Genomic DNA, 24,372 nt, shown 5'->3' with positions numbered 1-24,372 from the left:
TCTTCCCAGAAAGGGTTCCTTCTCAGAAGTTGCTCTGTGAGTTCAACTGAAACTCGGATCAGGTACTTTGGAAATCCTCCCAAGTATCAGCCAGCCTCACCCCACCCAGTAATATTACTCTTTCATTGTCCCTGTATTTTTTCTTCTAACTGAATGGCCAGATGTCTTCTAATGCTTATACATACATCTTTCTCACCTTCAGCTTTCTCTTCCTCTCTCACCTCCACTAAGTCATCCCCATTCCCTTCATTGGGGCTCCAAATTAGAACTGCATTAAACCAGCTATAGGGTGTGTGTGCATATGTGTGTGTGTGTGTGTGTGTGTGTGCGTGCGTGCACACGCACAGGAGGGTATAATTTTCAAAGTAGATTCACAGGTGCTGTAACATCCTAGGATTGAACAGAATCTTAGATGTTGTGTTCCATGCCCAGCTGAGGTTTGAGTGCCCTCTGCCACTTACACGGATGTGATCCTCCACTTATTCCAGAATAAGGAAAAATTCAACAATACCTCTTCAACATCCCATTTAACTTTGGGGTATTCTAATTGTTAGAAGAATTTCTATAAGTTTATCTAATATCTGCTTTCAGGTAATGTCTCTTCTCTGGGGTCAAAAATAACAATATAACACCTCTTCAGTTTGAAAATACCCTTTATGGCCTCCAGTTCTGACATAAATTTCCCAGTTCCGTCAGATGTTCCTCAGATGACACTGCTTCCAGATACTTGTACAACACGAGTCACTTTCTTGAGAACTTTCCAATGCATCAGTGTCCTCCTCAATGTAGTATGGCACCCAGTGCTGGACCCAGTGCCCCCAGGGTAGTGGAGCAGGACTAAGCCTTCTAGTTGTGTACGTTGTGTTCCTATTAATTCAGTCAAAAATTGAATTATATTCATTGGCAAACAAGCAACATGATTTCCTCATTTGAACTGTTAAGCAGCTAATTTGCTAAGCCTTTTCTTCCACTTATCACAGACAGCTGTATTCCAGTCCCCTGTCACTCACCTTCTTCCCATTCTAAACATATGCAGCTAGTTTTTATAATCTAAAAATAGGATTTAACAGTCATTGATACAAATTTTATCCTTTTTTTAGTTCTCATTTATTTTTAGTTAAACTTTTTTATTGATCACTTCCCTCTCCTTGAAACTGTCTTCACTCAGTTTCTAGGACACCACACTTTTCTGGTTTTCCTCCTACCCCACTGGTTTCTGTTTTTTAGTTTCTTTGCTGATTTCTTCGTACCTCCCCAGTGTCTAAATGTTTGAATATCCCAAGTTTCAATCCTCAGACCACCATCTATGTTCACTTACTGGATGACCTCCTGAGCTTAATACCATGGATGTGTTGATGACTCCCAAATATCCCAAGCCCAGACCACCCCTCTGACCTTAGGCTTGTATATTTATTAAGTCATTCAACAAATAATTTGTTGAGAAGCTACTGTGTGTCAGACACTGTTCTAAGCCCTGGGGACAAAATTGACAGAAAATACCTACCCTTGGGAAGTTAATTGTATCCAACTTGCAATTCATTATCTCCACTTATATGTCTAATGTGCATCTTGAATTTAACAAGTTTAAAACTGAACTCCTGTGGCACAAGAACAGATCAATGGAATAGAATAGAGAACCCAGAAATGGACCCACAAACGTATGGCCAACTAATCTTTGACAAAGCAGGAAAGAATATCCAGTGGAATCAAGACAGTCTCTTCAGCAAGTGGTGCTGGGAAAACTGGACAGCAACATGCAGAAGAATGAACCTGGACCACTTTCTTACACCATACACAAAAATAAAGTGGTTGAAAGACCTCAATGTGAGACAGGAAGCCATCAAAATCCTCGAGGAGAAAGCACGCAAAAACCTCTTTGATCTTGCCCACAGAAATTTCTTACTCAACACATCTCCAGAGGCAAGGGAAACAAAAGCAAAAATGAACTACGGGGACCTCATCAAAATAAAAAGCTTCTGCACAGCGAAGGAAACAGTCAGCAAAACTAAAAGGCAACCGACAGAATGGGAGAAGATATTTTCAAATGACATATCAGATAAAGGGTTAGTAGACTTATCAAACTCAACACCCAAAAAACAAATAATCCAGTGAAGAAATGGCAAAAGACATCAATAGACACTTCTCCAAAGAAGACATCCAGATGGTGAACCGACATGAAAAAATGCTCCACATCACTCATCATCAGGGAAATACAAATCAAAACCACAATGAGATACCACCTTACACCTGTCAGAATGGCTAACATTAACAACTCAGGCAACAACAGATGTTGGCGAGGATGCAGAGAAAGAGGATCTCTTTTGCGTTGTTGGTGGGAATGCAAGCTGGTGCAGCCACTCTGGAAAACAGTATGGAGGTTCCTCAAAAAACTAAACATAGAACTACCCTACGACCCAGCAATTGCACTACTAAGCATTTATCCAAGGGATACAGATGTGCTGTTTTGAAGGGACACATGCACCCCATGTTTACAGCAGCACTATCAACAATAGCCAAAGTATGGAAAGACCCCAAATGTCCATCGATGGATGAATGGATAAAGAAGACGTGGTATGTATATACAATGGAGTATTACTCGGCAATCAAAAAGAATGAAATCTTGCCATTTGCAACTACGTGGATGGAACTGGAGGGTATTATGCTAAGTGAAATTAGTCAGAGAAAGACAAAAATCCTATGACTTCACTCATATGAGGACTTTAAGAGACAAAACAGATGAACATAAGGGAAGGGAAACAAAAATAATATAAAAACAGGGAGGGGGACAAAACAAAAGAGACTCATAAATATGGAGAACAAACTGAGGGTTGCTGGAGGGGTTGTGGGAGGGGGAATGGGCTAAATGGGTAAGGGGCATTAAGGAATCTACTCCTGAAATCATTGCTTCACTATATACTAACTAATTTGGATGTAAATTTTAAAAAATAAAAAATAAAGTTTAAAAAAAAACAACAACTGAACTCCTGGTTTTCCTCCTGATGTGCTCTATCCACTGTCTTCCCCATTTCTATAAATGGCAGCCACATTCTTGCAGTTACTCAGGGCAAAAACCACTGAGCCATTTTTTACTTCTCTTTATTTCACACCTACATCCAATCTATCAGGAAATCCTGTTGGCTTTGCCTTCTGAAGATTTTCAGAATCCAACCACTTCTCACCACATTCATAGCTACCAGCCTGGCTCATCCACCATGATCTTTCTAACAGCCTCCTAATTGGCCTCCCTGCTTCTGCCTTGGCTCTTCTAAAAGCTTTTCAACCAGTTAGTTATAGTGATTTTTTTTTTAACTTGTCAGATACATCATTGTTCTGCTCAGAACTTTAAAATGGCTTTCTTTCTCATCCAGTAAAATCCTTATAATGTCCTTACAATGGTCTATAAGATCCTACCTGATCTTCTTCCTGTCCTCTCTGACTTCATCTCCTGTTGTTCTTCCATGCAGTCAATCTGCTGTAGCCACACTGGCCTTGCTGTTTCTTGAACATGTCCTGCATGTTCCTAGCTCCAAGACTGGAGACATGCTGCTTTTCTGTCTAAAACACCCTGGCGTCAGATATCTTTATGGCTTCCTTCCTCACTTTCTGTAGAACTCTACTTACTTAACACCTTAGAAAAAGCTTCCCTAATCACTTTATATAAAATACTATTAAACATTCACCCACTTTTTCATTCCCCTTCTCCATGTCCCCTTCTCCAGAGTATTTAGCATACCTGACATACTATATATTACATATATTTTTGATTTGTTTCTTCTGTACTCCCACACTAAAATGTAAGCTTTATCAGGAAAAGGGCATCGCTTTTACTGATGAATCCTAGTGCCTGGAGTAGTGCTTACTACAGAGTAGGTCTTCAATAAATATTTGTTGAATAAATGAATGAATCATGAATAACTAGTCCATGTGGTAGGCAGAATAATGCTTTTCCTGAACATTCTAACCTACAAAGACAAAATACACATTCTTCTCAAGTGCACATCGGACATGTTCCAAGATAGATCAGCTATTAGGCCAAAGATTAAGTCTTGTGCGATTTAAAAAATAAATATCATACAAAATATCTTCTCCAACTATTACAGAGCAAAGTTAGAAATCCATAATAGAAGTAAAGCTAAAAAATTCACAAATTTGTGGAAATTAAACAACACAGTCTTAAACAACAAATGGATTAAGGACAAAATCACAAAGGAGATTAGAAAATACTTAGAGATGAATGGAAATGAAAACATAACATATCAATGCTTACAAGATACAGTAAAAGCACTGTTAAGGGGGAAGTGTATAACGATAAACATTTATGTTAAAAAATAAGAAATCTCTCAAAACAACCTAACTATACAACTTAAGGAACCAGAAAAAAGAACAAACTAAACTCAGAACTAGCAGGAAGAAGGAAATGGCAAAGATTACAGCAGAGATCATTGAAATAAAGAATAGGGGCACCTAGGTAGCTTAGTTGGTTGAGCATCCAACTCTTGATTTCAGCTCGGGTCATGATCCCAAGGTCATGAGATCTAGCCCTGTGTCAGGCTTGGCGCTGAGCGTGGAGCCTGTTGCGATTCTCTCTCTCTACCCCTCCCCAGCTCACACGTATGCACTCTCATATTCTCCCTCTCTCTTAAAATAAATAAACATGTTTTTTAAAAAAATAAAGTAACAATAGAGAAAATCAATGAAACCAAAAATTCAGGTTTTTTGAAAAGAGCAAGAGAATTGACAACCTTCAACTAGATGAACCAAGAAAAAAAGAGAGAGAGAGAAGACTCAAATTACTAAACTCAGACATGAAAATGGGGTGCTTACGTTGGCAGCACACATATTAAAATTGAAACAATACAGAGAAGACTAACATGACCCCTGCACAAGGATGACACTCAAATTCTTGAAGTGTCCCATATTTTCTGTAGTTTAATACAGTATTGCATACTTGAAATTTACTAATAAAGTAGATTTTAAGCATTCTACCACAAAAAATAAAAAAGATAACTATGTAAAAAAACAAAAACTAAAGTAATGGATGTATTAACTTGATTGTGAGAGTCATTTCACAATATATCCAAATCATCATGTTGTACATTTTGAATAAGTTATAATTTTATTTGTCATTTCTACCTCAATAAAGGTGAGGAAAGAAAAGAAAGTGGGAACATTACTATCAATTATACATAAATAAAAAGGGTTATAAGAAGGTGCTATTAACAATGTATGTCAATAAATTGGATAACCTAGATGAAATGGATAAATCTCTAGAAACAAAAAACCCACCAAGACTAAATCACAAAGAAATAGAAAATATGAATATACCTATATAACTAGTAAGGAGATTGAATCAGTAATCAAAAATCTCCAAAGGAAAGCCCTGAACCTGATGGCTTCAATTGTGAATTCTGCCAAACAGAGAACTAACACCAGTCTTTCTCAAACTTTTCCCAAAAATTTAAGGGGAGAGAACACTTCGTAACTCATTCTCTGAGTTTCTGGATTCTCTGAATCCAGAGCCAGATGAAGACACTACAAAAAGAGAAAATTACAGACTGATACCCCATATGAACATTGATGTAAAAATGCTCAACAAAACACTACCAAACCAAATTTAGCAGCATGGCAAAATGATTATACATCATGACCAAGTGGGATTTATTCCTTGAGTGCAAGAATGGTTCAGTACATGAATATCAATCATTGTAATTAGACCACATTAACAGAATGATGGAAACAACTCATGATCATCTTAATTGATACAGAAAACATTTGACAAAATTCACCCTTTCAGTACAAAAACACTCAAAAAAATAGGATAGAAAGAAAGTACCAACATATAATAAAAACCATATATGAAAAACCCACAGGGAACACCATAGTCAATGGTGAAAGACTAGAAGCTTTTCTTCTAAGATCAGGAACAAGGCAAAGATGCCACTTCTACTACTTCTATCCAACATAGTACTGGAATTTCTAGCCAAAGAAATTAGGTGAGAAAAAGAAATAAAAGGCATCCAAATCAGAAGGGAAGAAGTAGAATATCTCTGTTTGCAGATGATATAATCTTATATATAGAAAACCCTAAAGATTACACACACACACACACACACACAGATTAAAACTAATAAATGAATTTGGCAATGTAGCAGAATACAAAATCAACTCACAAAAAGCAGCTGCATTTCTTTATATTAACAATGTACAGTCTCAAAAAGGAAATTATGAAAACAAGTCCATTTACAATAGCACCAAAAAAAAAAAAACTTAGGAATTAATTTAACTGAGAAGGCAAAAAAGCCTTATACAATGAAAAGGAAAAAACATTGCCAAAAGAAATTAAAGAAGGCATAAATAAGTGGAAGCACGTTCCATGTTCATGGATTGGAAGACAGTATTATCAAGATGTCATTACTACCCAAAGCAATCTGTGGATTTTATGTGATCTCTGACAAAATCTCTTAAGACTTTTTTTTTTTTGCAGAAATAGAAAAACTGATACTAAAATTCATATGAAATCTCAAGGGAGCCCAAATAAATAAAAAAAATATTGAAAAAAAGAACAAAACTGGAGGACTCACGTTTTCTGATTTCAAAGCTTACTTCAAAGCCACAGTAATCAAAACAATGTGAAACTGGCATACAGGCATATATAACAATGGGACAGAACAGAGAGCCCAGAAATAAACCCTCACACATATGGACAAATGATTTTGACAAGGATGCCAAGACCATTGAATGGGAAAGGAGTCTTTTCAACAAGTGGTGCTGGGGAACATGGACATCCACGTTCAAAAGAGTAAAGCTGAACACTTTTCAAATGCTATGACTCAAAATGGCTCAAAGACCTGAAACTATTAAACTGAGAAGAAAACACAGAGAAGAAGCTTCAGAACATGGGATTTGGCAGTGATTTATTTCTTGGATAGGACACAAGAGGCACAGGCAGTAAAAGAAAAAGCAGACAAATTGGACCTCAGGAAGATTTTTAATTTGTGTATCAAAAGACAGTATCAACACAGTAAAAAGGCAACCTGGAGAATGGGGTAAAATATTTGCAAATTATATATCTGATAAGGAATAAATATCCAGAAACCATGGAAAACTCCTAAACCTCAACAACAACAACAAAAACACTATTAAAAAATGGGCAGGGCATCTGGGTGGCTCAATTGGTTAAGTGTCCAACTCTTGATTTCAGCTCAGGTCATGATCTCACTGTTCCATGGGATCAAAGCCCACATCAGGCTCTGCGCTCATAGCATGGAAGCTGCTTAGTATTCTCTCTCCCTCTCCCTCTCTGCCCCTCCCCACTCACATGCATGCATGCGCTCTCTTTCAAAATAAATGAATAAACATTTTTGTTTAACGGGCAAAAGACTTAAATAGGCATTTCTCCAAAGATATACAAATACCCAATAAGCACATGAAAAGAAGTTTGACACTACTGATAATAGGAAAATGCAAATCAAAACTATAGTGAGATAACCCATTTGGATGGCTACCATCAAAAAACAAAACAAAACAAAACAAAAAATAACAAGTGTCAGTGAGGATATGAAGAAATTCAAACACTTGTGTATTGTGGGTGGAAATATAAATGATATAGCTGCTGTGGAAAATATGGCAATTCCTCAAAAAATTAAAAATAGAATTACTGAATGATCCAGCAATTCCACTTCTGGGTATATATCCAGAAGAATTACAAACAGGGTTTTGAAAACATTTGTATGCCCCTGTTCATAGAAGCATTATTTACAACAGTTAAAAAATGGAAGCAACCCAAGTGTTCATCAGTAAATAAGTGGATACACAAAAAGTGTTGTATACATACAATGGAATATTATTTATTCAGCCTTAAAAAGTAAGGAAATTCTGACATATTCTACATCATGAATGAAACTTGAGGACATTAGCTAAGTGAAATAAGCCAGTTACAAGAAACTAAATATAGTGTGATGATTCCATTTACATGAACTATTTAGCATAGTCAGTCATAGAGACAGAAAGTAGACTGATGGCTGCTGGGGGAAGAGGGGACGGGAAGTTATTGTTTAAGGGATATACAGTTTCTGTTTTACATAATACGAAAGAGTTATGGGGATGGTTGGTGGTGAAGGGTGTACTTCATTTTGAGTATATTTATTATCAATGAACTATATACCTGAAATAGTTAAGATGGTAAATTTTATGTTATACGTATTTTAATATGAAAAAGTGGGGGAAAAAAGAATAATGCCCTGCCAAAGTTATCTGTATCCTAATTCCCCAAAACTGTAAATGTGTTATCTTACATGGCAAAAGAGATTTTGCAGAAATTAAGGATCTTGAGATGGGAAGATTATCCTGGTTTATCCAAGTGGGCCCATTGTAAGTACAAAGGTCCTTGTAGATGAAAGAGAGAAGTGGGAAAGTGAGTGTTAGAGGGGTTTGAAGGTGCTGCTGACTTTGAAGATGGGGGAAGGGGCCACAAGCCAAGAAATGCATGTGTACTCTAAAAGCTGTGAAAGGCAAGGAAACAAACTGTCCCTGGAGCCTTTAGAAGGAACACACCTCTGATAACACCTGGTTTTAGCCCACCCAGAAAGACCTGTTTCAGATTCTGACCACCCCCCACCCCCCGCCTCAGACTGTAAGACAATAGTATTGTTTTGAGCCACTAGCTTCTGATAACTTGTTCCATCAGCAATAGGAACCTGATACACATTCCTGTCTCTGTTAGACTGTAACCTCTGTAGGACAGGGACCTAGTCTCCCTTGACTGCCCATATCACAGATGGTCACTGTTCCTAGAGCACAGGTAGTTTGGCTTTTCAAATTGAGAGTATCTGACCAGACAATCCTGCCCCTTGTGCTCACCACAAAGCCTGATGAATGGTCAGGCTTTTCCAGATTCAGGTCAGCTTTTCCAGAATATCCCAGTCCTTAAGAGCCCCACACTGGACTACCTCTAAAAAATGATTCACTTTTGAACAGTGAAGTTTACATCCATCATTGGGAGAGACAGTGACTTAATCCCACCTACTCCCAATACTGCAGACCAGTAAGTGGAATGCTCAGGGTTCAAGGATTAAAATGGGACATTCTTACAAGATGCCTGGGGATTCCAGCACTGAAGGAATGAACAAAGCCAAAATCCAAGAAGATAAGAGAGCAGTCTAGAAGATCACTGGCACTGAACGAGATCAGGGTTGATGTTACCAAGCCAGAAAAATGGGGATCAGGGAGAAGAGAGCAAACAAGCCAGGAACAAATAGGGAAAAGGGGGCTGTAGTATCTGGAACTGTCACACCTGGCACATAAGTGGTAAAACACCAAAGATGAATGGATGGCATTTGATCCATGCCCATACAAATCACTGCTTTTTTTTTTTTTTTTCCACATCTATACTTTCCTTTAAGGCAAAGTAGGGTTTTCAGGTGCTTGCGCAGGAGTATTGATGGTCCAGTTATAGTTATTCCTAATTGAATCTGGCTGTTAATGAACAGAAATGAATATACCACTAAGATCCCTAGTCCTAGAGAACGAACAAAAACACTTTAAAATTCAGTAAAATTGAGAAGATCTCAGAATGTAATGTAATATATTAACTTTCAGATCTGAGTTTTCATATCTTCCATATATTTTTAAAAGAAAATTTTGTAACTTATGTCTGATATGAATAAGGCCTTTTACATTTTCATTATAAACATTTAGGCTTAAAGTGATTATAACTGACAGTTAAGACCAACGGGAGCCAGTGGCCTGTTCATGGACAAATTATCTGTAATTCAGACTAAATCAAAAGTAAACATTCCCTAAAGTCCTTTCAGCTCTACATTAGTCCTGTGGAAGCCAAATGCAATAGACAAGCCCTTTCCCTTCCTCTCTGTCCTGTGAATTCTATGGGCTCACTTTAAAATGAATAGTCTTTTCTATGAAGCAATGTTATATGCATTTTGAACCATTTCCACATCTAAGTCATCGAATGCTTATTTAATTCATTTTTCTGAATCAACATGTTTATTTCATCAGGAGAATGTTGCAAAAGTACCTGGGATGTGTTGTTTCATAGTTTATGATTAGTATTTTCCTAAATAATGGGATGGAGAGGGAAGAAAGAAGTAGTCTGATGACCTTCACTTTTTTCTTATCTGCATTTGTTCTCTTGAAGAAGTAATAGCAGTGAATTCGTGTCATTTAAAAGTTTAGAAAGATTAAGTATGACAAATTGTTTTAAATGACAAAGTTATATTTCTGAGTATCTCATTTGAATATGCTGATAATCAGTTTAAAAACCACACAGGCAGTAAGGGGAAGGCCAGCATTCTGAGTCACAGAGCAGTAAAACTGTTGTCACCAGCAATGATGTCACTCATTCCCAAGGCTCCAAAAGACTGTTGGAAATTAACTTTAGGAAGAAATGTCTTCTGACTTGCCATTGGTTCTAAAAGGCAATCAGTGTTAAATAAGCACAGACCCCTTTTTGGAACTTATGTAATAAAGTCAGACATATTAATCTCTACTCATGCCTCTAGTCAGGGTCTGACCCCAAGTTCTTACGGCTACAATGGAAGAAAGCAAGGAAGAGCCAACTGGCATAAGCTAACAGTTCGTGTAAAGGTCTAGATGTGCCTAAGAGCAAATAAACATCGTTTCTCAACTTTGTGTTTGTATTGAGTCCCATAAGACAAAAAGTATCTCTCCATGATCATATGAGTTTACATTACAGTCTCCATGTACTTTCACTGTGTTCAGTTAACACCCCTGAGATTTGACTTAAGAAAAGGGATGGAGAGAAAAGAAGAGGTCACTCCTGTTTAGCCTGGATGCTTTGGTCCTCAGACAAAGCATTGGCTTTAAAGAGTCAAAAGTCCTTGTGGTATCCTGCTTTTTCCACTGACAAATGTGTATGACCTAAAACATCTCAACTACTCTTCATGTATGGAGTGAAGGGGATTAATACCTTCACTACCAACCATGAAAAATGAAGAGTGAGGTGAGGTAAAATACGTGAGTGAATTCAGCAGATCCTGTTACCGGACAATGAAAGGACAGTAGTTTCTCTTAGGAAACTAAGAGAGCTGCTTTCTTGAGAAGAGAATAAGGTATATAATGTCATCTCACATCCTTAACAATATCAGAAATAATGCATGTTCAAGAAGTAAATACTTACCATGGCTATGAATAAAACTCTTCTTTGATGACACTAGTAGTAAATCAAAATGAAAAAAATAATCTGTTTGGAAAAAACAAGTTATGAATTAGAAAACTAGAAAAGATACTAGAAACTTTCCAGCCAGCACTTCCACATTCTTATTTAATTGGTGGCATCTCTTTTTTCTTTTTTTAAGTTTATTCATTTTGAAAGAGAGAGAGCACAGCAGGGGAAGGGGAGAATGAAGGAGGGACAGAATCCCAAGCAGGCTCCACACCATCAGCACAGAGCACGATGAGGGGCTTGAACCCACAAACTGTGAGATCATGACCTTAGCTGAGATCAAGAGTCGGGCACTTAACCAACTGTGTCACCCAGGTGCCCCTTATTAGCCGCATGTCTTCAGTGTTTCTAGGCTAATAAGATAAGCATAGATCTTTAATAATGCCCCTCTCACATTCTAGATTCCATCTGAAAGAAACAACAAAAAAGAAGCTGTGGAGGTGGACATGGTAGGCACCTGTATTCATGTTAAAAATAGGGAAGAGTATGGTAAAGGAAGACACTAAACAGGGACTTGTAACCTCTCTTCCTGAGAGAAAATTATGTCCATGAAACAAGACGTGTGACCCACTTGGAATAGCATGGAGAGGACTGAGGATTTGTACAGAAGTGGCTATAGCAGCTGCAAACCTTACATCTTCTCAGATTCAAACCCAATGGAGAAAAAGTGAGGGCTTTTTTCCAAGCATTTCAGCAAAAGAATCTCCCTCCACTGTGATGTGTGCCATCCCTGAGCCATACTGAACAGCCAGAAGAATAAACTGTGCCTTTTATTACCTTAGGTCCTTGAGTCAGAGTGAATGGGGGAGGAGCCCCACCTAAAGCACGCTGGTTATAAGAGAGAGGGGTAGTTCCTCAGAGAGAAATTTGGGTGCAGTTTCTTTAAAAAAAAAAAATGAACGAATGCTTGGCAGCCACATTTAGTAAAACTGCAGGCTCTTGGTCACTGGATGCTTCGTATAGACCTGATTCAGGAGTGAGGTAGATTTAACAAACCCTTGCTGGCTTTACTATTAATTTTAGGAGCTCATTTGCCATTGCTGTTGCTTCTTGTTCACCCACGGCACTGCTTGCGAGTTATTAAGCTGACTTCATGGTGATTTGTATAAAGCTAATCCAGCACTTGCTTGTTCTTGGGAGTCTGGCGCCTACAACCTGTCCTGCCAATATTCCTTGATGATGAACCGTGCTTTCAAAAGCAGGTGAACTGTCTCCTCCCCACCACAGTATACCAACACATTACAGAGCCCTTTTTTTTGAGGCCTCATTTTCCTGGTAGCTGTCTCCCCTGAGAAGATTCCCTTTGTGTATCCAGAAAAGAAACTATGGGATTTCTGACTTCTGAGTCCCAGTAGCTCTAATGGACTCTGTCCAGTTTGCCCAGATGTAGACTCTAAGCAAAGTTAGCCTTCCTAGGCTGCAGAGGACAGGGAGGGTGGGTGGCAAGCTCAGCACTGGCTGCACATTGCTCATTTGCTGCTGCTGCTGCTGCTGCTGCTGCTGCTGCTGCTGCTGCTGCTGCAACAGTGAGCAGGTCTCCCAGGGGGAGAAAAGGGCAAGCCACTGTGCTCTCGGGCAGGAGAAGGCTGCATTTATTCCTTGAGGTTTCTTGTTACCTTATTATACAACTCAGATGGTTTGCTTTTAACGGTCTGCTTGTCTTGTTCCATCTGACCTATAAAAATGCTAACATCCTTTAAGTAGATTTCTTTTAAAGAGTTGAATGTTTCTTTGTCAGGTCAAACAGCGTATTTGACAATAATCGCCAGGATCCCACAGGACTGACCGCTGCTCTTCAAGCCACAGACCTGGCTGGAGTTCTGCACATGCTCTACTGTGTCCTCTTCCACGGCACCATCTCGGACCCCAGCACAGCCAGTCCTAAGGAGAGTTACACTCAGAACACAGTCCAAGTGGCCATTCAGAGCTTACAGTTCTTCAACAGTTTTGCAGCTCTTGATCTGCCTGCTTTCCAGGTACCAAGCATTGGTTAGTGATGGTGTTAACCAACCAAGAGTTAATATTTTAGTGTAGATAATGATGTGAGGTTCCTCTCCTGGATTGGGACATTAGGAGTAAACTACAGTAAAGGAAATCACAAAATACATCATTTATTAAGCTACTGTCATCTGGGAACTATTTTAGATACTCTACATATGCTTTCTCATTTATTCTCATGATAGCCCTGCAAAATATTACACCCATTTTGCAGATGGAAAAGCTAACAGTTATTTGCCCAAGGTTACACGTGGCTATGCCAGGACTGGCACCTATGATTTTCTGATTTACCCAAATCTGTGTCACTCTGCTACTAATAAATCTTCTGTGTTGATTTCTTCATAGACAGGCATTATTATCCCATCAACTTTTAAATGTTAAGGAAAGTCTTACATAAACAGAACCAAAGTTAGATAAATTGTTTTGATTGATATGACTTTCTGTGGATGATTTAACTGATTTGTGTCCGGTGTAAAGTGTATGTATAGTTATACGTGCACACCCCCATAAATTAAGTTTTTATAGCAAAAGAAAGAAAAATTGCTTTATGCTGTAATACCAGACTGTCAGCTTAGAAATAGATTTTTTTTCATGTGGGAAATTTAATTTTCAAAAACACTGAACCTTTGGAACAGAGCAAGCCCCAAGGAGTAGACTTTCTCTTTCAGTTTATTAACTGTCAAGTGATTTCATTAAAAAAGGAACAAACTTGGCAGATGATGAACCCATAATTTAGATGAATTGCTTTGCTCAGAGGGAGAAAGGGAAAAAGGTTATAGAGATATAAATGTATGAAAATGGTGGTCTTTGGCCATTCCCAACTAGACGAAACACTTGTTTTGTAGCTGATGACAAATGTGGAATTCTTGTCTTCCTGTCATTTTGTGCACAACAGGAAATTAGTGAGTAAGTTGTATCATTGGGCTCAATAGCTTTCAACTTGGTAGAGTTAGTTTATCCATCACAAGAACAGAATCCTGTTTAGGGTTAAAGCATTTCAGTTTCCAAAGCAATTGAACATTATAGCCTTAGATGGTAACTACATAATGTGTAAAGTTCTGAGAGTTTACAGGCACACCTAATAAGGAGATATCTGCTCCAGAAAATGCCAGTGATTCTTGCCTCTGGGTTGAACATCTGTGTTTTGTGAAGACCCAGGCCCATTGTGTTCTGTGTGGAAACAGCTTGGAAATCCGGAGACACTAGTTTTTGTCCTCAGAACATGGAGGCCAGCAGTCTACCCATCAACTAGTCCAACTAGAGTGATTTCCGTTGTCACTAGGGATTATGAAAAGAAAATATCTAAAAACTGTCTCTTAGCATCTAGTTTTATAGGTCTTCTGACCAGTATTTATACTGCTGCAGGGTGCTCCACATCATAAACAAAATCATCTGTATTAAGTCAGCCATTCCATGAGTCACTCTTGAATGTCGGATCCCAGATCCATGTGCTCCCCACACCATCCCTGTGAGCTCACCGCCTGGTCAGTCTCACTCAAAAGGAACACCACTGAACTCCAACCAGCCCTGCTCCCCGAATGGCCTTTAGGCACAGTTGCCAATAATGTTAGAAAAATCAAAAGCTTATTTCTGGAGCAAATGTCAAACTAACATAAAGACCAAGATTCTTCCTTTCCAGCTCTTTGCCATATCCAGCCTGAAATGTACCCCCTACTTGAAAAAGCAGCAGGAAAGATACCAGAGTGACTCAAGAGTGTTCAAGCCATTCTGTTTTTTATTTTATTTTTGTAATATTTATTTATTTTGAGAGAGAGAGAGTGCAAGCAAGCAGGGGAGGGACAGAGAAGGAAAAGCCCCTGCGCTCTCAGCAGAGAGCCCCATGCGAAGATCAAACTCAGGAACCTGTGAGATCAGGACCTGAGCAGAAATCAAGAATCGGACACTTAACTGACTGAGCCACCCAGGCACCCCTGTTCAAGCCATTCTTAGAATCAAATGCCCTGCCTACCAAGTAGAATGTCCTGTTCTGGCTGGTTCCTGATAATTCTCCAGTACATTTCTTTCCTCTCTGTCCTTCATGCAGCTCCATATTACTCTTAAGTCTCTCTTCCTGTTTTTTTTCCTCCTGTTTTCTTTTATCTTAGTCAATTTGGCCATCATTGTTTCTCATTCTCGCCCAGACACTGTTCCCAGGTATTCTTTTCTCTTTAACAGGTGCCTGGACCAGGAAAGCTCACAGGGGCCTCCCCCTGGCTGCCATCCTTTCAGTACTCAAGGTCCAGCACATGTGTTTTTCTTACACCTCATCAGTATGTGCAGGGACCCACATGCCCAGAATTTCTAGCATCAGAGCCTTTAATACATCTACCCATGATTACCTTATTGTTCCAATCACTTTTATGCATTTAAAACCAAACAAAAAAAACTTAGTTACAACAACCACTTTATTATGATCACAGATTCTCTGGGTCCAAAATTCAGGCAGGGCTTATCACAGTAGGGGTGGCTTGTCGCTACTCTCTGATATAGGGCTTCAGGTAAGAGGCTCAAATAATGAGGTGGTGGTGGGAGGGCAGGTTGACACAGATAGCTGAAAGCTAAATTTATCTGGAGGCCCCTTCGCTCTCCTGTTCAAATCATGGGGTGACTTAAAGACTAGGTTCACCAAGGACTGTTGGCCAGCAACACTACATGTGGCTTTTCTGTGTGACTTGGGCTTCTTAAAATGACACGGTGTCTGGGTTCTGAGTGAGTATCCTGAGAGGAAGCTTCCAGAAAACAAATGTTCCAAAAGAAACAGAAGCTGCATGGCTTTTTAGGACCTTGCCTTACAAGTCATATAGCTATATATCAACCATGCTCTTGGTTAAATCAGTGATAAACCTTCTGGATTCAAGGGGAGAAGGCTTAGGCCCCACCTCTCAATGGGGGGACTGTCAAAGATTTATAGACATTTTTTAAACCACTGCACTCTTTTTAGCAAGCTAAAGTAAATCGTCCACACAGATATCATTGATGTAGATGGGTATCTGATCAAGCATGTAATACTCAAGTAAATATAATACAAATATACAATACTTGCATTGTAATGCAATTGAGAGAGTTTGGGAGAAAAGTACTATTTTTCTGATAAATGTGGTCAGAGAAACTCATGTTCTAGTTCATCAAAACAACTTACATGTCAAAAATGAGATTTTTAGGACCTATTTTAATAAAAGACAGGAAAAGAGATTTTAGGTACAGCATGGATCTGACCTCAAGAAAAAATCTGGGAGACAGTTTATGAATTGCCTGTGTGGGTCAAAGGAACTGAAGAATAAAATTGAAATGAGATAAATGGTCTGACCTGCTAAACAGGATAATGTAAGACATGTTGACCATTTGAGTCCCAATGCATCACAAGAATGCAGAGCTCTAATAGGCATCCTCATCAAACCTTTCTGCATCTGGAGTCAGACTGATGTGACTTAAGCCATTATACCACCAAGTTTTATGACCTTAGAGAAGTCATTTGAACCGTTATGGGCTTAGTTTCTCATCTGTAAAATAGAGATTAAAAACACCTACCTCACAAGTGTGAGGATTAAATGAGATTACATAAAGGCACTGTTCTAGTTAGCAAATAGTAGGCCCTCAAGAAATGTGGACTGGGGGCACCTGGGTGGCTCAGTCAGTTAAGTGTCTGACTCTTGGTGTTGGCTCAGGTCATGATCTCACGGTTCGTGGATTTGAGTCCTGTGTCGGGTGCTGACAGTGCAGAGCCTGCTTGGGATTCTCTGTCTCCCTCTCCCTCTCCTCTGCTCATTCTCTCTCTCTACACCCCCCCCCCCCCACTCTCTCTCTCTCTCTCAAAATAAATAAATAAACATTAAATTTTTTTTACATTTTTTATAAATGTGGACTGACTCAGCTTCTGAAGATAAATAATTTACCCAAACCATTTTGCAGATGTTGATTCAGAAAGTTAACTTTTGAGTGAAGCTTCCCCAGTGCCCCTCCACACTTGTGTGAAGCCATGAACCTGTGTGCTCGTTTTATGTGGAACCCATCATGTGCTAGTAACAAAAGGTTATCCACTAGACTATTTTCTTAGCTTGTTCCATTTCATTGTATACTAATAAGGCTGTCAAAATATTTTTCCCCCTTCAGCAAAGAGTCTGATTTCACTGTGAATTCATATTGGCACAGATGGCCTTGAGATCCCGGATATTGTATATTGCATACACTTTGACAGATTTTACAATTGAAGGTGGTCTCAAGAAACAAATCAATGTACTGACTTGGCAATTAATTCTGACTAAAAAGGAAATATAGTTTCCTTGAAAAATTGGTTTAATTTTTATATTCAAACTTACATGCCCCTTGACCTGCTCTTATCAGTGAAGGTTAAACAGAGGGCACTGGGTCACAGCATGCTGGACACAACTAATTAAATAAGGGCTGAGCTGAGAAGGTGTCACTACTTGATTTAAAGGAACAGAGCTCTCCTGAACCTCTTTGGGGCTTGAAAAACATTTTGTCTCAGGGCAGTGAAACTGAGACAGAAGGCACTCTTAAAATTTAGCAGTAATTTTATTTCCACAATACTCATTAATAGGACTGGGTTTCACCACTGTTAGGCAAAGTGAATTCATTGAAACTTCTAAGCTGCTATGTATCTGACCTGGTTCAAGGCCGCCAAGACCTCAAATGAAGAGATGAGTTTAAAACGCTGCCTTTCCCCACAGGCCAGCAGTGGTGCTTCATTCCAGTGTCGGCTGCGAGTGTATTCTGTAGGCTTCGCCTCTCCCCTTTGCCCTCCTGTCGCTCTGTCTGTTTGACATGTTTATTAAATAGAAGCTTCAGGCTGCACAGACAGACTCAGGCTCTCCTCCTGCATCGCCCACCAACAACAGCCCTTTGCCTGTCTGGGGAAAGGATCCCAGAAGCCTCATAGTTGAGGGGGCTTCATGGTTTGTTTTTTTTGGGGGGTCAGGGTGTTGTGTTTTTTTACATTCTTTTGGGAACATTGGGTTTATAGGGCTGTTTATTTGAATAATAACCAGTTGTTATTTATATTGCTTTCCTGTTTGAACATAAGTAAATAATTAGAATTATATTTTTATCCCTGTGTTCAAGAAAATATTTTCTCCTTCAGAAAAAGAAAAGTATTAGAAGTTAGCTAAATGGTAACAGGAGATTCACAGGAGAATTTTAGCATTTTTATATTTTTCCACATTTTCTACAATGAGACTATTTGTACCATGGGAAAAAATAACTTCTTACAAATGGAATAAACAACTATGCTTTAGGTGGATAGTATGTCTTGATCCACAAAGTAAGAGTATTTCTCCATGTCTCTTTTCAGGTTAAATGTTACATTGATTATGGTCACTTATTAGAGCAAGAATCTCTAAACTGAACTGTCAATCATAGTGCTCTAGAAATTTCCTATGTTTTTCCGGCACCATGGCAGAAAGTGCACAGGGTCCAGTCTTGCTTTGTGATTTGCAGCCCTGCCTGTCCCTGGGATGGGGAGTTCTAACTGCTCCTTGTCTTTGTCAGTCTATTGTAGGGGCAGAGGGCTTGTCCCTTGCATTCCGGCATATCGCCAGCTCTCTACTGGGCCACTGCAGCCAAGTCTCCTGTGAAAGCCTCCTCCATGAGGTCATCGTCTGTGTGGGCTACTTCACTGTCAACCACCCAGATAACCAGGTAAGAGGCCCTGGACAGTTCCTCAGGCAGCTCCCCCAACACTGAGAGTGTGAGGTATTGGATTGAGAAAAGGCAGGCTAGCCTGCTGGAACCCATCTGTCCTGCGTGAGGCCCTTTAACCAGACTCCAAGGACACCTCTCTGCCTTATTCTACCCAAAGAGATTTGATCAGCACTAGATGAGCACTAAGGCTTCCTCTTAGAGTTATAAAAATAAAATTTTTTCAATAAAATATTCAGTACACAGAAGCATCTACTCCCTTACCACAGAGGTTCTGATGTTCTATCCATATATTTGTTTCGTTGTGATGAGGTAGAGTGCATCTTTCAGTTCGGGTCACTTTGCACATAGCATTAGAGTCGGGTGCTTTATGAAGCCACTCTTGGCACTTGGCTTCTAGTTGCTTAGGGGGTGCTAGGTGGTGTTGGAGGGGGGCCTGAGAAAGCAGGACTTGGGCTTCTCCCCCTTGAGTCACTCAGAGTAGTTTCACTTTTAACTGTTTGGATTATGTGGTTTCCAAGCAAGATTTCATTTGTAAATAGGGTTCTGCTACTCTAAGAACTTGGGAAAACTGTTACCGATTTCGTAAAATAATAATAATGATGATGAGCACCTTATTTCTCTTCATTTTTAAAACCAGAGTAATGGCATAACTAACACATCAAATAGTAGTTCCTGATAGCCTCATTTATCTAAAACCTTCTGCAACCTCAACTGTATGGATTATAGCTGAGAAAAAGGCCTCTGGACAACCATTAACCCTCACTTCAAGCTTAATAAGTTTTATTTTAGGCACATCTCTAACAACCGTTTATTAGCCTGCAGCAAACTAGACCAGGGCAGGAGAAGGACAGGAGTTGGTTATAGTGACAAAGCCAAGTTCAAGGTGAGAGCGGGGAAAGAAAAAATAAAAATAAGGCAGGGCCGAGAACTCAGAAACCACAGCCATCTGGATGAAAGGAACACTAAACCCTGTATTTATTTCCGAGAAGATCTGGATGCCCCCAGTGCTAACCTTGAATGAGCATGGAGGCAAAATGTATGTTCTTTGCATTCCCTTTGAAGAAGGTTGAGGAGCATGCAGTCCATTCTGGAAAGAATTCCATAGTTAAAATATAGAAAATGTGGACCAGAACAAGTGTCATTTATAGAAAAGTTCCTCTTTTCCAGACACTGGTGCCAGGAGAACAGATCTTTTTCACCTCCCCCTCCCACCATGGGAACATTCTGGAAGTGCTTTCCCCTTGCTAACACCCCCCAGGTAGCGATGCATTGTTCTTTCCAGGCCCAGCAGGTTCATAAGTCTCTTACAAGCTGCTCTCACCATCTGAGATAGCCACTGTTACCATTTTGGCAAGTTCCCTTACAGTCCTTATTCTGAATACTTTTTCCAGTTTTATTGAGATATAACTGATCTACAGCTTTGTATCAGTTTTAGTGTACAAAGTGATAATTTGGTATGTGCATATTATACAAGATTAATACCACAGTAAGTTTAGTTAACATCCATCACTTCACATAGTTGCAAACTTTTTTCTCATATGGTGAGAACTTTTAAGATGCACCATCTTAGCAACTTTTAAATGTATGTGTGATACAGTACTAGTCAACATGCTGTACACTACATCCCCAGAACATATTTATCTTAGAACTACAAGTTTGTACCCTATGACCACCTTCATCTGTTTCACATCCCCACCCTTCCATGAATATTTTACGTAGCTGAGATCATACTGTACATACATACTGTTATATCCTACTTTATACACTTAACATTACAGGTCTTCCTTTACTTACACTGGGGTTATGCCCCAATAAACCCATCAGAAGTTGAAAATATCTTAAGTGGAAAGTGCACTTAATACACCTAGCCTACTCTCAGGATGCTCGGAATACTTACATTAACCTACAGTTGGGTAAAATCGTCTAACACAAAGCCTGTCTTCTAGTACAGTGTTGAATATCTCATTTAGTTCATTGAATACTGCAGTGAAAGTGAAAAACCCAATGGTTTCTGGGTAGGGAATGGTTGTTAAGTAGACCAGTTGTTTACCCTCATGATCGCGTGGCTGACTGGGGGCCAGCTGGGAGCTGCCGCCACCCAGCATCACCAGAGAGTATCTTATCAGTAGCCTGGGAAAAGATAAAAATGCAAAGTACTGTTTCTACTGAATGTGTATCACTTTCATAAAATTCAAAAATCATAAGTCGAACCATCAGTCAGGCACTGTCTGTGTATCAAAACCATTCTTTGTGAATATCTATATTGAAGTATAGTTGACACACCTGTTGTGAATATCGTTTTGGCTGCAGGGCTCTATCCTGTGTAGACAGCCCGTAGTTTACCAAACTAATTTCCTGGTTTTTTTTATTTTTTAATGTTTATTTATTTGGGGGAGGGGCAGAGAGGGGAGAGAGAATCCCAGGCAGGCTCCATGCTGTCAGCACAGAGCCTGATGTAAGGCTCAAACTCATGAAACTGTGAGATCATGACCTGAGCTGAGATGAAGAGTTGGACAGTTAACCGACTGAGCCACCCAGGCACCTCCAATTTCCTGTTTTATACTTAAGTTGTTTATTATGTATCATGACACTATCTACTGGACTTGTAAAGAGGTCATCTGTGGATGTGAGAGTATTTTGCTGTGTTACAGTTCTATGGCAAGAGATAAGCTCCTTCACCATATCCGCATTTGGAGATGGTTTGAAACTTTTTGCTTAAGCCAACTCTGTTGTAATGAATTTGCTGAACTCAGAATTGTGTGGGATTTCAGAGAGTTTTTCTGCCAATGCCAGATCACAGACTGATCCTTTCCTACATATAAAGCACACCTCCTAAGTATCTGTGGGCTCACCAGAGTGAATGGGAAATGGGGTCAGGGGAACTGGCATTTGGAGATGCCATGACAGAGCAGTGACTGGACACGTTGGGGCAAGCGGAAATAGACTAAAAGGGCAGAGAGAGCACCAGGCAGCACAAGCAGGAGACAGGTGCGCTATGGCTTGTCATCTGGGGAAGAAGACACAGCAGCATTTGGAGATCATTGTTGAGAAGTGAGCTCACTAAGAGAAAGAAATTAGAAAAGGGAAAAAAGCCAGATCTTCTATTTTGACACCTAGCCTCCCAGAAAGATTGCATATTAAACTGGACATCCACTTCTGATTTGACGCAAGATCAGAGAAGTCAGTTCAGCCCCAAGGCAATTAATGAAAAGCAACAATCTATGAGAAGAAAGAATGTGATAAAAAGTAGAGGAGAAATCAGAAATCAATAGACTTATAGTAAGTGTCAAATACTGAGACACTGCATCTTATGGAGATGTGCTTTCTAAGCATAACCCCTGATGTTTGTAAAATCGTTGATACCGTTTTTCCCATCTGGTGTCTTTTGGACCTCATTAGCACTTCAGTGAGGACGTAAGTACATCAGGATGTAGTTCTGCCTCACATACAGGTAAGGGATTGGGATTTGAAGAGGTTATAAGTCCCCTGAAATGGTACAAAGAAATACAAAGATACAAAGAAAACTTTAGGTCCTGGGATGGTATAAATGAGCGTGTTTTATGAACACAAAATTGAACACAGTCTAGCAAAAGAAGGCCTGGGTTCTAACCCCCACTCTGCCACAAGCTCTGTGATCTTAAATCATTTTCCCTCTTGAGGCTTGAGCATGTTTGACTATACAAAGAGGTATACTGGTTCTGGAAATGACGGTGGTGATAGTGCACAATATTGTGAATGTACTTAATGCCACTGAATTGCAGGCTTAAAAATGGTTAAAATGGTAGGTTTTCTGTTATATATATTTTACCACAATAAAAAATGCTTTTTAAAAAAGGAAGTGGATTGTTCTAGATGACCTCCCTTGTGAATTCCAGGAGTCTGTGATATTTTAAAGGCTAAGATTAGAACCACAGACAGACGAGCATTCTGATCTCATGAGGACTCCAAGCCATTTTGTGGTTTTTCAGATGCTCCTTGCCCTACTCTGGATCCTGTCAGCACCAGATGGCTTCATTAGCTGCCTGTCCACTCCATGGCAGTGAACCCTTAAAAGCTGCATATACCCTGGTTCCCCATATTAATAGAGGAGCTCCACTGACAAAACCAGTAAGCAGAGACTTACAGGTGAGATGTCAGGTGCCTTGCTCTGTGAAGCCATCTCTAGCCACAGTTGTTTCACCCACATCAAAGGGTTGTGCTCACCAGCTCGTGGCTGGGCTCCATGCCATCCAGCTGCATGGCAGGGGCTAGGGAGGGGAGAAATAACCCCAAGCTTACTAAGAGGATAACTGCTCATATCCCAGTAGAATTAGGGAGTTTTCTGTAACTAAACAGCTGATTGTTTATTTCATTCTAAAAACTTGTTTTACTAAATTCCCTTTCTAATCTCCCCAGTAATTTGCCAAGTGAGCGTTTGCTGAGGGGATGTGGTAAATTCAGCTTTAAGGTCTCATCCTTTAAGGTCATAGATTCATGGAATCTTCACCTGGAAAGGCTCTGAAATATCTAGCCCAGCTGCCTCATATTACAGGTGGAAAAATTGAGGCTCAGGGAGGAAAGGAATTGCCAAACCAAGAACTGGCACACCCAACTCACAACTTGCAGTCAAGTTCCTGCCCTTTCCACCTCTCTGTTCTTATGAAAGTGAATGTATTTAACCTGATGCCACATTCTCTAAATCAGAGGAATTTCAGAGGAAACATTATGATGCTCAATTCATTTAATGCTTCCGTATCATTAGTCAGTCATGTTAATTTGCAGGGCCTGTTTGTGCACAGTGGATCCTTTATTTTCTCCTGGGGAAACAGCTTGTGTCTTTAAAAGACAGGAGATTTTGAACTCCTGCTGCAGCCTAAGCCTGTTTTATTAGGTAACTGCTTTGCATAAAGGATTGGCACTTTTTATTTGCCACCATTTAGTCTATTAACTGCAAAGACAGCCCCCCTGATACCAAAGATGACTTCAGGGAAGAAACCTGGATAATAAAAATAATACCCTATTCTTGATGGACCCAATCATGTTTTCTATCGGGTTGCAGTTTCTAATTAAAATGTTTTTTTTAATCAAAAACTTCCTTGTATTTTATGGCAATTTCATGACTCTTTCTAAATCCCTTCCCATCTAATTATTATAATGAACATAATTAGTATGTGCTGTCAGCCCTTCACTTTATTTACATTTTATATTGGATAATTAAATGTGGTCTGATAATTAAATTAACTCGAATGACAGATTATTTGACTGCCTGCATATTACCGTATTGGGAATAAGCACCTTTGCATATTCATTTTAGTTAGTGACTTTTTCATTTGGAAAGACCCCATAGATCCTAGCTATCAGAACCAGAGTCTCTTGTGGCAGTTGAAAGGAAGGATCCCTGTGGCCCACCCTCCCCCATCCAGCTTCTCAGTAGAGAAGTCCTTGCAAATCATTTAATCATCTGCCCTGCACTGGACCAAAAGCTCTTGAATGCTTCTGGGGAATCAGAACAGACGAGTAAGGCTGGACAGGGAACC

At 39.6% G+C, this 24,372-nt stretch overlaps 1 protein-coding gene and 1 non-coding gene across 6 annotated transcripts in view; both read left to right on the top strand.

Annotated features, from left to right (window-relative positions):
* The window catches only part of SCAPER (S-phase cyclin A associated protein in the ER), a 518,574-nt gene that overhangs the window by 468,338 nt on the left and 25,864 nt on the right, over window positions 1-24,372 (top strand). For all 5 annotated transcript variants that reach the window (XM_042941318.1, XM_042941317.1, XM_042941313.1 and 2 more), the window contains 2 exons: window positions 12,939-13,176; window positions 18,704-18,853. In XM_042941318.1, the coding sequence (XP_042797252.1) occupies window positions 12,939-13,176; window positions 18,704-18,853 (388 nt within the window). The remainder of the gene's footprint in view (window positions 1-12,938; window positions 13,177-18,703; window positions 18,854-24,372) is intronic.
* LOC122223278 lies at window positions 4,817-4,923 on the top strand. Its single transcript, XR_006204163.1, has one exon. It is a non-coding gene; the product is annotated as a U6 spliceosomal RNA (small nuclear RNA).

Source organism: Panthera leo, chromosome B3, assembly GCF_018350215.1.
Source record: "Panthera leo isolate Ple1 chromosome B3, P.leo_Ple1_pat1.1, whole genome shotgun sequence".
Lineage (NCBI taxonomy): Eukaryota > Metazoa > Chordata > Mammalia > Carnivora > Felidae > Panthera > Panthera leo.
This window is presented reverse-complemented; position numbering and strand designations above follow the sequence as displayed.